The 16,599-nt window shown below is 44.5% G+C and overlaps 1 protein-coding gene across 4 annotated transcripts in view; it reads left to right on the forward strand.

Annotated features, from left to right (window-relative positions):
* bmpr1ba (bone morphogenetic protein receptor, type IBa) overlaps positions 1 to 16,599 on the forward strand; it is a 146,577-nt gene that overhangs the window by 77,878 nt on the left and 52,100 nt on the right. Inside the window, exons 2-3 of one of the 4 annotated variants that reach the window (XM_055918707.1) lie at positions 6,565 to 6,871; positions 6,966 to 7,028. In XM_055918707.1, the coding sequence (XP_055774682.1) occupies positions 6,793 to 6,871; positions 6,966 to 7,028 (142 nt within the window). In that variant the 5' untranslated portion in view covers positions 6,565 to 6,792. Of the gene's footprint in view, positions 1 to 6,354; positions 6,872 to 6,965; positions 7,029 to 16,599 lie in introns of those variants that run through there. The other 3 variants (XM_055918709.1, XM_055918708.1, XM_055918710.1) reach the window with 3 other exon arrangements.

Below are 16,599 nucleotides of genomic sequence, written 5' to 3' on the forward strand. Positions count from 1 at the left end.
ATCTCTTGCTAAAAATGTTTACAACTATGCAGTACCTTCAGCAATAAAAATAAACCTGACCGGTTGTTTCTTCATCAAAATAAATTTGGGGTTTAAAATTCAAAGTTGCTTTATTTTAGGGGTTTAGTGAAGGCGGGTAATTTTTTGACCCTTAGGACAAGGAGGGGGACTAAACAGAATGTTAAGACTACACAAGGGTAAAGCATTCAGACAAAATTGAGGCCACCTGTGGTAAATTCAATTGATTGGACATGATTTGGAAAGGACCACACCTGTCTATATAAGGTCCCACAGTTGACAGTGCATGTCAGAGCAAAAACATTTCTGCGGCATTGAAGGTCACCAAGAACCAAGAACACAGTGGCCTCCATCATGCATTCTTAAATGGAAGAAGTTTGGAACCATCAAGCCTCTTCCTAGCCATCCAACAAAACTGAGCAATCGGGGAGAAAGGCCTTGGTCAGAGAGGTGACCAACAACCCAATGGTTACTCTGGCGGAGTTCCTTTGTGGAGATGGGACAACCGTCTCTGCAGCACTCCACCAATCAGGCCTTTATGGTAGCGTGGCCAGACGGAAGCCACTCCTCAGTAAAAGGCACATGACAGCCCGCTTGGAGTTTGCCAAAAGGCAACTAAATGATTCAGACCACGAGAAAGCTCATTTTCTGAGCTGATGAAATCAGGATTGAACACTTCTGGAGGAAACCTTGCACCATCCATACGGTGAAGCATGGTGGTGGTGGCAGTATGTGTTGATGTTATTCAGTGGCAGGGACCGGGAGACTAGTCAGGATCGAGGGAAAGATGAACGGAGCAAAGTAAAGAGAAATCCTTGATGAAAACCTGCTCTTGAGCACTCAGGACCTCAGACTGGGGCGAAGATTCACCTTCCATCAGAACAACGACCTAAAGCACACAGCCAAGACAACGCAGGAGTGGCTTTGGGACAAATCTCAATGTTGCTGAGTGGCCCAGCCAGAGCCTTGACTTGAACTCAATCTAATATCTCTGGAGTGACCTGAAAATAGCTTTGCAGAGACGCTCCCCATCCAACCTGACAGAGTTTGAGAGAATCTGCAGAGAAGAATGGGAGAAACTCCCCAAATACAAGTGTGCCAAGCTTGTAGTGTCATACCCAAGAAGACTCGATGCTGTAATCACTTCCAAAGGTGCTTCAACAAAGTACTGAGTAAAGAGTCTGAATACTTATGTAAATGTGATATTTCAGTTTTTCTATATTTAATAAATTAGCAAACGTAACTTTTTCTTTTTTTTACGTGTGATTTTGAGATTGAAAAAACAGATTTGACTAAACCTGGAAAAACAACACTTTTTTTTGTTGTGCCCTATGTTTATCTCTGAAAATAGACACATTTCTTCTTGCACTTCACATAGGTTTCTTTGTTTGTCTCTGTGGAAAAAAAATGCACCTTTTTGGGTCCTCACCAGTTTGCATCCCTGATTTCTGTGTGTGGTCTGCAGCATGGGTTCCTCTGTGGAATGCCCTCCCTAACCCTATCCAGCCGTTTGTTTGTTTTGCCTTTTTCAAAGAAAGGGAGATGTTTGAGTTATTAGGCAGTCCTCCTCCTATTACTCCTCTGGGGCGTCTGCTTTAGGTTGCATCCAGAAATATCACCCTATTCCCTATATAGTTCACTACTTTTGACCAAGTGCCCTTTTGACCAGGGCCCCATAGGGATTAACTCCCAAGAAAGTATTTCCTTCATATCAAACCTGCAATGTCCGCCGCGGCCAGCTCTGAACTGATGGAATGCAATTAAGATGGAGAGGACAGATCAGAAAAGGAGGGGCAAAGACGGAGCTTGTGTATAGTTTTGTGTTCTCTCTCGGATACCTTCTGCTCCCCGTTTGCTTCTTGTGGTCTCTTTCGCTCCTGATCTTACCTGATCTTTGAAAGATCAGGTCTGTGGATGTGATAAGGGGAAAGATCAGATCTGTGTTGTGATAAGGGGAAAGATCAGATCTGTGTTGTCTGGACTGTGGTTTAATATAATATATGCCATTTAGCAGACTCTTTCATCCAAAGCGACTTACAGTCATGCTTAACAGTCTGTCTCATATCGTAATTTCACACTCGGATCTGTGTTGTGGTAAGGGGAAAGATCATATCTATGTTGTGGTAAGGGGAAAGATCATATCTATGTTGTGGTAAGGGGAAAGATCAGATCTGTGTTGTGATAAGGGGAAAGATCAGATCTGTGTTGTGATAAGGGGAAAGATCAAATCTGTGTTGTGATAAGGGGAAAGATCAGATCACTGTTGTGATAAGGGGAAAGATTTAGCCCAACGTCAGTATTAAATGCTTTGGCTGATCCATAACCAATTTGAACAACTTTGAATTTCAAACAGAACAGCACAGAAAGTTACGTAACGCCACACAATGACAGTCTTTTAAATTCCACCAGCAGCCCGCGGTGGAGCACAGAACTCAACACGGGACCCTTTTAATGTGGGTTAAATAGCATTAGCATATTAATGGGAGAAAGTGCAGCTTTCTCAAGAGGGGAAAATCCATCAGTGCCGCCAGCTAGCCAGTCAGCCAGTCCAGGAGCCATTGGAAAGCCGATGAGTCTAGAGAGTAGAGTTGGAGTTTATTAAGCTAGCAGAGACAAAAGTCCCCATCTCCCCCTCCTCCAGCCCTTCCACTCATCATCGCCTCCTCTCCTCCCACAACCCCTCTGCTGGGCCCTTTCAGCCCGTCTGCCCTCATGCTGGGCCCTTGATGGATGCCCCTGCACTTCAGAGGGACAGTGTGTGAGGGCGGGGAGTGTACATAGTGTCCCAGCGTTTTGGAAAAGAGGTCCTCCTCCTCGCATGTAATCCTGCGCCTCGAGCAAATCACAGCTAACAGCCACACTGCCAAAGTGAGACCACAAATCAGTTGCGCACCTCTTCCGGCACCCACACAGTCGCAGGCACACACACAGCTGTAGTCACACACGCATGCGCACACACAGGCACCCACACACAGCCGCAGGCACACACACAGTCACACACACAGCCACAGGCACCCACACAGTCACACACACAGCCGCAGGCACCCACACACACAGTCACAGTCGCACACACACAGCTTGAAATTTACACGCGTACTAACACTCAAACATGTTGTTCCGCTAACTGGTGAAAAAGAGGAAATCTCAGTTTGTAGAATCTTTTCGGGGGCTGGACATGCTGGAAGTTACACTTCGGTTGAGTGTAGAGAACAGGGTGTGTTGGGGAGTGAGTTTAGGGGACCCAAAGTAGGGTAGAGGGGTACGGAGAAGAGGGGATGGCGGGACTGTTTATTTGTAGAGTAATTTAGAAAGAGGGTGCCCATTGTTAGCTGCTAATGACCAACGAGTGAAAAGAACAGAAGTCTGGTCGTGTAATGAACGGAAAAACAAATCTAGACAGGGATAGAGGAGAAACGAGAGTTCACTAGACATCTGGGTGTCTGTGTTGTCCTCCTCTTTTGTGAATTGCTTTTGTTGTTTTGTTTTGTACAGAGGGGCAGTTTGGGTGCCTGTGGATGTGCTTTGTGCCTCTCTTGGCTTCCTTCCCTCACTTGGCTCTCGTCGGAGACGGTGAGGTCTAAAGTAATAGTTGACGCCATCACAGCCTTCACATAATACTCCCTCAGATCCACAGGCATGCATGTGCATACATTTGCACATCTGCACACACACAACACAGGTGCGCTAGTATGCTGACACACACACACACACACACACACACACACACACACACACACACACACACACACACACACACACACACACAGTCAGGGCGTGCGTGCGCGTGTCAGAGGGGGCGAGGTCGTTTGTAACTGTGTGGTAAAAGCCTTACAGGGAAAAGGAAATGGCCTGTTACTGTCTCACTCCATCTCTTTATTAAATGGAAATGCTTTTGGCAGAGATGATGTCATCTCAGTTCTAGCTACTCTGAATGTTTCTTCATGTGTAACCTGCTGTTTCAACCAGGGAGCAATCCTGTGCTGCTGGAGCTGATCTAGGATCAGTTTGGACATTTTTCCCACTAATGATTTAAGGTTAGGGTCCTCCTGTCAACACACTAGTAGTAACACTTGTAGTAACACTGGTGTAGTCGCTCTGGTAGTATCACTGGTAGTAACACTGGTAGTGACACTGGTAGTAACACTGGTAGTAACACTGGTAGTAACACTGGTAGTAACACTGGTAGTAACACTGGTAGTAGCACTGGTAGTAGCACTGGTAGTAACACTGGTAGTAACACTGGTAGTAACACTGGTAGTAACACTGGTAGTAACACTGGTAGTAACACTGGTAGTAGCACTGGTAGTAGCACTGGTAGTAACACTGGTAGTAGCACTGGTAGTAACACTGGTAGTAACACTGGTAGTGACACTGGTAGTAACACTGGTAGTAACACTGGTAGTAACACTGGTAGTAACACTGGTAGAAACACTGGTAGAAACACTGGTAGAAACACTGGTAGTAACACTGGTAGTAGCACTGGTAGTAACACTGGTAGTAACACTGGTAGTCGCACTGGTAGTAACACTGGTAGTAACACTGGTAGTAGCACTGGTAGTAGCACTGGTAGTAACACTGGTAGAAACACTGGTAGAAACACTGGTAGAAACACTGGTAGAAACACTGGTAGAAACACTGGTAGAAACACTGGTAGAAACACTGGTAGTAGCACTGGTAGTAGCACTGGTAGTAACACTGGTAGTAACACTGGTAGTAACACTGGTAGTAACACTGGTAGTAGCACTGGTAGTAGCACTGGTAGTAACACTGGTAGTAACACTGGTAGTAGCACTGGTAGTAGCACTGGTAGTAACACTGGTAGTAGCACTGGTAGTGACACTGGTAGTAGCACTGGTAGTAACACTGGTAGTAACACTGGTAGTGACACTGGTAGTGACACTGGTAGTATCACTGGTAGTAACACTGGTAGTAACACTGGTAGTAACACTGGTAGTAACACTGGTAGTAACACTGGTAGTGACACTGGTAGTCGCACTGGTAGTATCACTGGTAGTAACACTGGTAGTAACACTGGTAGTAACACTGGTAGTAACACTGGTAGTAACACTGGTAGTAACACTGGTAGTAACACTGGTAGTAACACTGGTAGTAACACTGGTAGTAACACTGGTAGTAACACTGGTAGTAACACTGGTAGTCGCACTGGTAGTAACACTGGTAGTGACACTGGTAGTGACACTGGTAGTGACACTGGTAGTGACACTGGTAGTATCACTGGTAGTAACACTGGTAGTATCACTGGTAGTAACACTGGTAGTGACACTGGTAGTAACACTGGTAGTAACACTGGTAGTAACACTGGTAGTAACACTGGTAGTATCACTGGTAGTAACACTGGTAGTAACACTGGTAGTAACACTGGTAGTAACACTGGTAGTAGCACTGGTAGTAACACTGGTAGTCGCACTGGTAGTCACACTGGTAGTAACACTGGTAGTAACACTGGTAGTAGCACTGGTAGTAACACTGGTAGTAACACTGGTAGTAACACTGGTAGTAACACTGGTAGTCGCACTGGTAGTAACACTGGTAGTAGCACTGGTAGTAACACTGGTAGTAACACTGGTAGTAACACTGGTAGTAACACTGGTAGTAACACTGGTAGTAACACTGGTAGTAACACTGGTAGTAACACTGGTAGTAACACTGGTAGTAACACTGGTAGTAACACTGGTAGTAACACTGGTAGTCGCACTGGTAGTCGCACTGGTAGTAACACTGGTAGTAGCACTGGTAGTAACACTGGTAGTCGCACTGGTAGTAACACTGGTAGTAACAGATACAGATGCCTTCCCTTGTAGTCAATCTCTCTAAAAGGTCATGTATTAATGTAGGACGTTGATTGAATCAATAGTTTATGCATACTGTTATGTACAATATTTGTGTGTCAATTGTCTTGAATTCAATAATTTAGTTTGTAGACTGAAGTAGTATTATGTTTTGATCAATTATATTCTTATATTGATGAAACACAGCATAATTTGGAGGGGGAAAATAAAGCCTAGTCTATTTATCAATGTCGAGCCAAACTGTTATCAACCACAGAGACAGAGGATCCCATTTGTTTTTCCCACTGCGATCTTCTCCTGTTCATTTGCTTCACTACTTAACTGTGGGTGCCAGAGATTCTCACTGGCAGGTCCTCTGCTTGTTTTGAGAAGACGAGAATGTCCTCACCCCTCTCTTGCCCTTACTAGCTTACCCCTCTAGCTTCCCCCTCCTCTCCCTTGTTCCTCTCCCCAACCCCTGACCTTCTCCATGGGCAACAGAAGCTCAGAGAGGTGTGAGAGGAGCAGGCAGAGGAGCAGGGTTAGTGGTGGGGGTTCCAGCCAGGCCAGGAGCGATCAGCTGCCGCTTTGTTGTCTTATCCACAAGGAGTCCGGGGAGGGGAGAGGGGGCTGGCCCTGGCCTAGCCAGCCCCACTACTACTACACACATACTGCACTGTGAGAGGGAGAAATGTAACTCCTCTCTCTTTCTCTCTATCGCACACTCTCTCTCGTGCGCTCTCTCTCTCTCACACAGCTGGCCAGTCAGTGTGGAGCAGGAACAGTAATTGAGGCTGCTGTGTGTGTTGTGCAGAGTGGAGTTTCTCATACCGTGGACAGAGAGGAGACACAGGCACGCATTCCCCAGTCTGAGCACACACACACAGGGGGGAGAGCGAGAACCAGGGAGTTGAGACATTGTGTGGAGGCCGGAGCCTGAGGGAGTTCCCCCCTCATCTGTAGCCCGGCTAGCAGTCGAGACACCATGCTGGTGCTGTGGGAAGGAGCACACTGGAGCCATCTCATCTTGCTTGGACTTTTGTCTCTGCGCTACCAGACCTACGGTGAGTACTACTGAGTGGACTAACACACCGCTCCGTACACTTTATCTCGCTCTGTATGTTTGTCTCTTTCACACTCACTCTCTCTCCTACACAGCTCTCCTCAGTCCCAGGGTTAGAGGTAGTCCCCAGGGGGAATCAGCCTGGGGAACGATCCGTGGTAAGGGACCTGACACTTTCAGACTGGTCACACTATATATTGGATTGAAATATGTTGGGTGATATGTTACATATTAAGGATCGCATGTACGGTACAGTAGTCGAGGTGTGGAATGCTTTAAAGTCTATAGAGAATATACAGCTTAATTTGCCTTGCATGCTTTTAACTACGACAACATGGTATTCAGTTCCCTTCTCGTTTTGATAGTATCAAAGTTGGCCTTTTCTCTAGATTTCAATGGACTTGGATTTTAAAAATCGTCAATGACGCAGCCAAATTCTTTTTGGTTCAAAGTTATAATTTTGATTTACCAAATTAAGTCTTGTTTAATTTATATTCACACAAATAATGATTAACACATGGCAATATTATATTGTTAGAACATCTAGATTCAAGAATATATCCTCTATTTTTTATGGAAGTTGGCTATTTGTTTTGGTGGCTTGGAATGATAATTTTTGTGGATTACAGTAACAGATGAATTTAGAGAAAAATTAGGAAATTCTATTGGTCGCTATGACAAAGGTTAATCTTAAAAGCAAGGGTTGTTGGCTGCAGGCCGTTTACCAATTAGATGTATATTCTTGCTTGGGTCTGTCGTTCTATTTGTATTTATTGTAGTCATTGTAGTGGATTACAGTAACATCATTGTAGTGGATTACAGTAACAGTAGCTTTAAGGGAAATGTGAGTGAGCAGCCTGCTCTTGGTCCATGTTAGTTAGAGTTAGGGTTTGTTTAGTGGTGTGTCCCTAGCAGATAGATGGGGGTGTATTCATTTAGGAACCAAATGGGCAGAAACAAGGAGGGACCTACCTGAATTTGTCCAATAACTAATGAAATGTTTTGCTACGGTCTGTACTAATGAATCCATCCCAGAGTAGTGGGTCAACCAGGCAGGGATCCGCAGCTGTCTCCCACTTGTTTGGCACACAGTTGGACTCCCAGCTTAAAAACCACTCAACCCTCCTTCTGCCAGGGCACACAATGATTGAACACACACACACACACACACACACACACACACACACACACACACACACACACACACACACACACACACACACACACACACACACACACACACGCATATACACACATGCAGTCTTACAAAACACACACACACACACTCATGAAACACACGAATGCACACAGACTCTCAAAGCACGCACGCATCTGCGCACATCCACACACACAAAACACACACCCACACACAAAACACACACCCACACACAAAACACACACCCACACACAAAACACACACCCACACACAAAACACACACCCACACACAAAACACACACCCACACACAAAACACACACCCACACACAAAACACACACCCACACACAAAACACACACCCACACACAAAACACACACCCACACACAAAACACACACCCACACACAAAACACACACCCACACACAAAACACACACCCACACACAAAACACACAGGTTGCAGTGAGGGCACATCCTCTAAAAATTATATGTTCTACAAAAACCAGACCTTGTCCAATCAGGGAGTTCAATCTAACAGAATGAACCTGAAAAAACCTGACCAAGTTCTCTAAATGGTGCTTCTTATAGAAGATACACTGCGTTCATAGATGTAAGGTACCTTGTGTTGTGTCTGGTTCTATGTAGAGCTTATGATGTGAACAGGCTTAGGTTGGTCCCTGTAATGTTACGTAAGAGTAAGTAGTCATACCCGTTCAGCGTAATGTATATATGTCCATAATGCACTGCTTTCTGTATGTTATACTTCTGTCATGTGCTGAAATGTATGACAATCCATAACTTGCATTAAGTAGGCGACTACACTGTTTAGTACTGCAAACCAGCAATTATCCATACTACAAAACCTACTTTGTTTTCATTTAGTATTTTAGTTAACCTGTTATGGCTGCAGCCCGGTGTCGGTACAATTATGACAACAGCCCGTCCAAGTGCAGGGCGCGAAATTCAAAAGATATTTTTTTGAAATATTTAACTTTCACACATTAACAGGTCCAATACAGCAAATGAAAGATACACATCTTGTGAATCCAGCCAACATGTCCGGTTTTTAAAATGTTGTACAGCGAAAACACCACGTATATTTATGTTAGCTCACCACCAAATACAAAAAAGCACAGACATTTTTCACAGCACAGGTAGCTTGCACAAAACCAACCTAACTAACCAAGAACCAACCAAACTAACCAAGAAACAACTTCATCAGATGACAGTCTTATAACAAGTTATACAATAAATCTATGTTTTGTTCGAAAAATGTGCATATTTTAGGTATAAATCATAGTTTTACATTGCAGCTATAATCGGAAATAGCACCGAAGCAGCTAGAACAATTACAGACCAAATTGAATATACGGTACATTCGGAAAGTATTCAGACCCTTTGAATTTTCCACATTTTGTTACGTTACAGCCTTTTTCTAAATGAAAAATAATTCACCCTCATCAATCTACACAAACTACCCCATAATGGCAAAGCAAAAACAGGTTTTTAGAAATTTCTGCAAATGTGTGTATATATAATTTGAAAAAAATATTTACAGTTGAAGTCGGAAGTTTACATACACCTTAGCCAAGTACATTTAAACTCGGTATTTCACAATTCCTGACATTTAATCCTAGTAAAAATTCCCTGTTTTAGATCAGTCAGGATCATCACCATATGTTAAGAATGTGAAATGTCAGAATAATAGTAGAGAGAATTTATTTTCTTTCTTTCATCATATTCCCAGTAGGTCAGAAGTTTACATACACTCAATTTGTATTTGGTAGCATTGCCTTTAAATTGTTTAACTTGGGTCAAACGTTTCGGGTAGCCTTCCACAAGCTTTCCACAATAAGTTATATGAATTTTGGCCCATTCCTCCTGACATAGCTGGTGTAACTGAGTCAGGTTTGTAGGCCTCCTTGCTCGCACATGCTTTTTTAGTTTTGCCCACGCATTTTCTATTGGATTGCGGTCAGAGCTTTGTGATGGCCACTCCAATATATTGACTTTGTTTTCCTTAAGCCATTTTGCCACAACTTTGGAAGTATGCTTGGGATCATTGTCCATTTGGAAGACCCATTTGCGACCAAGCTTTAACTTCCTGACTGATGTCTTGAGATGTTGCTTCAATATATCCACATAATTTTCCTTCCTCATCAGCCATCTATTTTGTGAAGTGCACCAGCCCCTCCTGCAGCAAAGCACCCCCACAACATGATGCTGCCACCCCGTGCTTCACGGTGGGATGGTGTTCTTCAGCTTGCAAGCATCCCCCTTTTTCCTCCTAACATAACGATGGTCATTATGGCCAAACAGTTCTATTTTTGTTTCATCAGACCAGATGGCATTTCTCCAAAAGTACAATCTTTGTCCCCATGTGCAGTTGCAAACCTTAGTCTGGCATTTTTATGGCGGTTTTCGACCAGTGTCTTCTTCCTTGCTGAGCGGCCTTTCAGGTTATGTCGATATAGGACTTGTTTTACTGTGGATATAGATATTTTAGTACCTGTTTCCTCCAGCATCTTCTCAAGGTCCTTTGCTCTTGTTCTGGGACTGATTTGCACTTTTCGCACCAAAGTACGTTCATCTCTACGTCTCCTTCCTGAGCGATGTGATGGCTGCGTGATCCCATGGTGTTTATACTTGCGTACTATTGTTTGAACAGATGAACGTGGTACCTTCAGGCGTTTGGAAATTGCTCCCAAGGATGAACCAGACTTGTGGAGGTCGACAATTTTTTTCTGAGGTCTTGGCTGATTTCTTTTGATTTTTCCCATGATGTCAAGCAAAGAAGCACTGAGTTTGAAGGTAGGCCTTGAAATACATCCACAGATACACCTCCAATTGACTCAATAATCCTATCAGAAGCTTCTAAAGCCATGACATAATTTTCTGGAATTTTCCAAGCTGTTTAAAGGCACAGTGAACTTAGTGTATATAAACTTCTGACCCACTGGAATTGTGATACAGTGAAATAATCTGTCTCTAAATAATTGCTGGGAAAATTACTTGTGTCATGCCATAAAGCAGATGTCCTGCATGACTTGCTAAAACTAGTTTGTTAACAAGAAATGTGTAGAGTGGTTGAAAAACGAGTTTTAATGACTCCAATCTAAGTGTATGTAAACTTCCGACTTCAACTGTACATAAGTATTTAGACCCTTTTCCTCAGTATTGTGTTGAAGCACCTTTGACAGTGAAAGCCTTGAGTCTTCTTGGGTATGAGGCTACAAGCATGGTACACCTGTACATGCAGAGTTTCTCCCGTTCTTCACTGCGGTCCTCTCAAGCTCTGTCAGGCTGGATGGGGAGCGTCGCTGCACAGTTATTTTCAGAAACTTCCAGAGATCAAGTCCGGGCTCTGGCTGGGCCACTCAACGACATTAAAATAATTGTTCCGAAGCTACTCCTGCGTTGTCTTGGCTGTGTGCTTAGGGTCATTGTCTTGTTGGGAGATAAGCCTTCATCCAGTCTAAGGTCCTGAGCGCTCTAGAGTAGGTTTTCATCAAGGATCTCTCTGTACTTTGCTCCGTTCATCTTTCCCTCGATCCTGACTAGTCTCCCAGTTCCTGCCGCTGAAAAACACTGTGAAAGCATTTTCCTGCCGCCATCATGCTTAACCATAAGAGTGGTACCATGTTTCCTCCAGACTCTGCGCTTGGCATTCAGGACAAAGTTTCATCAGACCAGAGAATCTTGTTTCTCATGATCTGAGAGTCCTTTAAGTGCCTTTTGGCAAACTCCAAGTGGGCTTTCATGTGGCTTTTACTGAGAAGTGGCTTCCGTCTAGCCACTCTACCATAAAGGCCTGATTGATGGAGTGTTGCAGAGATGGTTGTCCTTCTGGAAATTTCTCCCATCTCCACAGAGGAACTCTGGAGCTCCCTGACCAAGGCCCTTTACCCCTGATTGCTCAGTGTAGCCGGGCGGCCAGCTCTAGGTAGTCTTGGTGGTTCCAATCCTCTTCCATTTAAGAATGTTGGAGGCCACTGTTCTTGGGAACCTTCAATGCTGCAGACATTTTTTGTTACCCTTTCCCAGATCTGTGCCTTGACACAATCCTGTCTTTGAGCTCTACGGACATTTCCTTCGACCTCATGTCCTTGTTTTTGCTCTGACATGCACTGTCAACTGTGGGACCTTTTATAGAGACAGGTGTGTGCCTTTCCAAATCATGTCCAATCAATTTCATTTACCACATGTAACAGTATAACTTTACGTCGTCCCCTCGCCCCGACACGGGCGCGAACCAGGGACCCTCTGCACACATCAACAACAGTCACCCACGAAGCATCGTTACCCATCGCTCCACAAAAGCCGCGGCCCTTGCAGAGCAAGGGGCAACCCTGCTTAAAGTCTCAGAGCAAGTGACGTAACTGATTGAAATGCTACTAGCGCGTACCCGCTAACTAGCTAGCCATTTCACATCCGTTACACTCACCCCCCTTTCAACCTCCTCTTTTTCCACAGCAACCAGTGATCCGGGTCAACAGCATCAATGTAACAGTATAACTTTAGACCGCCCCCCCGCCCCGACCCGGGCGCGAACCAGGGACCCTCTGCACACATCAACAACTGACACCCACGAAGCGTCGTTACCCATCGCTCCACAAAAGCCGCGGCCCTTGCAGAGCAAGGGGCAACCCTACTTAAAGTCTCAGAGCAAGTGATTGAAATGCTACTAGCGCGTACCCGCTAACTAGCTAGCCATTTCACATCCGTTACACACAGGTAGACTCCAATCAAGTTGTAGAAACATCTCAAGGGTGGTCAATGGAAACAGGATGCACCTGAGCTCAATTTCAAGTCTCATAGCAACGGGTCTGAATATTTATGTAAATAAGGTATTTCTGTTTTTTTATAAATTTTCAAAAATGTATAAAAACCTGTTCGCTTTGTCAATATAGGGTATGGTGTGTAGATAAGGGAAATATGTATTTAATCCATTTTAGAATAAGGCTGGAACATAACAAAATGTGGAAAAAGTAAAGGGGACTTTCCAAATGCACTGTAGTTCTACAGATGGTCATATTACGAACAAACGGTTGATAAGCAACTGCTTGTTACGGTTACGGTTAGGATAAGGTTTTAAATAAGGGTTAAGGTTAGGGTAAGGTTGTAAATAAGGGTTAGGGTAAGGTTGTAAATAAGGGTTAAGGTTAGGGTAAGGTTTAGACTCATAGTTAGGAATGTAGATGAAGGGTTATGGCGAAGAAATTACGTAGAATAGTATTTTAGTGATTTCAAACTCTGTTCTGGATCAAATTGACCGTGAACATAAGGGAAGGGTTAAGCTTTTGTTAAGGATACAAACATTGAACTGGTTAAATGTTTTCATTTCTACACTCAAGGCCTTGTGTCCAAATGTTTGTATTGTAGAGCACCCTGTCAAGAACCAGACATATGTTCACCGATTTTAAAATGGGAGTTCTACCAAGACCACTTGAAATGTGCCTTTGACTTTAGATAGACTAAATCGATGGGTAGAATGGACGTGTAAGCATCCCCCATTTCCTCTTATGACTTTAACTATCTCTTTCCTCTGCCTGTCTTCTTGGCCTTTTCATTATTCTGTCTGGCTTTCTTTTTTTTCTCCACACTTCACCAACTTTATTATGGAGGGAAAGTGTCAATGGTGGCAGGAAGAACAGTAGGCATCTGTTAGAACAGTAGCCATTAGTTTCATCAGTTCACTGTGTGTAGTACACAACTTTACTATCATCCGTTTGGAATGCAGATTCTGTCCCACTAAATCATTGCAGCAGGCTACTGATTGCTCATTGGCTCTAAGCAGCAGGCTATTGATTGCTCATTGGCTCGATGCAGCAGGCTACTGATTGCTCATTGGCTCGATCTACTGAAACATCCCATTATTCGAATCTCATCAACATGATGTGTAGCTTCAGAGGGAGAACTGTAGTAGCTAGCCCAGGGTTGATTCATTCCTAGTATGGTGGAAATAGAGCAGGGATTCATGCTGCTGTTATTGTAGCTACTTATGTACCGAACTATTGTGAGGTGAGAGGGCTTTGAAATGAAATGACGTGAAACACAAGAGCAGCCTATTCAGGGATACAATAGAATGACTGTTTTCCCCAAGGGACCGTCAGTTGTTGCAAGGCGACAAGATGTTAAGATATTAAATAAACACATAACAGCACAATTCCCACATAAGATATACAAAAAAATGCTATACAAGGTATAAACAAGATAAATATAGGTCACAATGAGGTTTGAGGACTGGCATGGGAAAACACTACTACTGCTACGTTAGTGCACCCCCTGCAGGTCAGCCAATATAGTTCACCCTTGCCGCCAGCCGGTCGGCATCAGCCTCCCACAGGTTGGCACAAGGTTAAATGAGTGGTTTAACTGACTATAGAGTTCAACGTGAGTCATAAAGAAAAATATTTGGCCTGATGAAATGTGAAGACTTCAGAGTTTGAGGATAATGGCTACAGAGAGATGTTTCCCTGAGGAGGGAAACATCTCTCTGTAGCCATTAGGAGGAGAGTCTGAGGAGAGAGGAGAGAGTCTCCCCTGTCTGAGGAGAGAGTTGAGAGTCTCCCCTGTCTGAGGAGAGTCTCCCCTGTCTGAGGAGAGAGTTGAGAGTCTCCCCTGTCTGAGGAGAGTCTCCCCTGTCTGAGGAGAGAGGAGAGAGTCTCCCCTGTCTGAGGAGAGAGGAGAGAATCTCCCCTGTCAGAGGAGAGAGTCTCCCCTGTCTGAGGAGAGAGTCTCCCCTGTCTGAGGAGAGTGTCTCCCCTGTCTGAGGAGAGAGGAGAGAGTCTCCCCTGTCTGAGGAGATAGCAGAGAGTCTCCCCTGTCTGAGGAGAGAGCAGAGAGTCTCCCCTGTCTGAGGAGAGAGCAGAGAGTCTCCCCTGTCTGAGGAGAGAGCAGAGAGTCTCCCCTGTCTGAGGAGAGAGCAGAGAGTCTCCCCTGTCTGAGGAGAGAGCAGAGAGTCTCCCCTGTCTGAGGAGAGAGCAGAGAGTCTCCCCTGTCTGAGGAGAGAGCAGAGAGTCTCCCCTGTCTGAGGAGAGAGTCTCCCCTGTCTGAGGAGAGAGTCTCCCCTGTCTGAGGAGAGAGTCTCCCCTGTCTGAGGAGAGAGCAGAGAGTCTCCCCTGTCTGAGGAGAGAGGAGAGAGTCTCCCCTGTCTGAGGAGAGAGCAGAGAGTCTCCCCTGTCTGGGGAGAGAGGAGAGAGTCTCCCCTGTCTGAGGAGAGAGTCTCCCCTGTCTGAGGAGAGAGTCTCCCCTGTCTGAGGAGAGAGTCTCCCCTGTCTGAGGAGAGAGTCTCCCCTGTCTGAGGAGAGAGTCTCCCCTGTCTGAGGAGAGAGGAGAGAGTCTGCCTGTCTGAGGAGAGAGCAGAGAATCTCCCCTGTCTGAGGAGAGAGAAGAGAGTCTCCCCTGTCTGAGGAGAGAAGAGAGTCTCCCCTGTCTGAGGAGAGAAGAGAGTCTCCCCTGTCTGAGTAGAGAGGAGAGAGTCATTCTAAGCATTTTAGCCTTGAGCATGTCTCAGCTATGCTATTGTGTCTTATGTGAAGGGCCCCTATTCATGAATTGTTTCAGAGTAGGAGTGTTGATCAGTTTAGTCTTTTAGAGCATAATGAATAAGACTACAAGGACAGGAGGAACCTGGTCCTGTATCAGCACTTCTACTCTGAGACTCTATGAATACGGGCACAGAAGCACAACGTTTCGTTTATCAAAAAGACAAAGAGCGAGGGGAAAGAAGGCGACGACACACAAAGCTATTGGTACCTCAGGCCAGCACCAGACGAGCCCTGAGAGGAAGCGGTTAGTTTACATTTCATTGTCCTTTGTGGAAACGGCACCGTAGGATCAGTTTTCATATTCAAAGGACTGCAGTTTCTTTGCTTTTGCCACTACTCGTTAATGAGTTACTGTTCTTTTTTTGAAAAAATGTCCAAAATATCCAATTGTGCTGTTGAGTTTTTTTAATTTTTTTATTGTTTTGTCCTTAAAGTAATACAGGTTTTAGTTGAGCTGAGTTGATCTGTTTGGCATAACGGTGTTAGGTTTCACATGGAACTTTCCTAATTATAAGTGGTAAAATAAACTACAGAATGAACTCTAATAAATCTCCAGACAAACGAGATGTTGTGACTGTAGTAACATGTTGTTTTAATCAAAAGCTTTATAAAGAACCAACTAGTGGAAGAAAGAAGTGTCCTGGATCACCTGATTTTTAACCTCATTACATGTACATAGCAATTCAATAATTGTTTATTAGAGTACAGTAATCACAATGCAAATGCTACTTCATATTGTTGTCCTTGTGTTGTTGTCAACATGTCATTTAGGTTGTCTGCGATGCAGCCTTATTCCCTTATGAAGCCCCATTATTCTAAGGCACTGCATCTCAGTGCTAGAGGTGTCACTACAGACCCTGGTTCGATTCCAGGCTGTATCACAACTGGCCGTGATTGGGAGTCCCATAGGGTGGCGCACAATAGGCCCAGGGTCGTCCGGGTTAGGGGTTGGCTGGTGTAGGCCGTCATTGTAAATAAGAATTTGTTCTTAACTGACTTGCCTAGTTAAATAAAGGTTAAATAAA

This window comes from Salvelinus fontinalis, chromosome 4 (assembly GCF_029448725.1).
Source record: "Salvelinus fontinalis isolate EN_2023a chromosome 4, ASM2944872v1, whole genome shotgun sequence".
In the NCBI taxonomy this organism is placed as follows: domain Eukaryota; kingdom Metazoa; phylum Chordata; class Actinopteri; order Salmoniformes; family Salmonidae; genus Salvelinus; species Salvelinus fontinalis.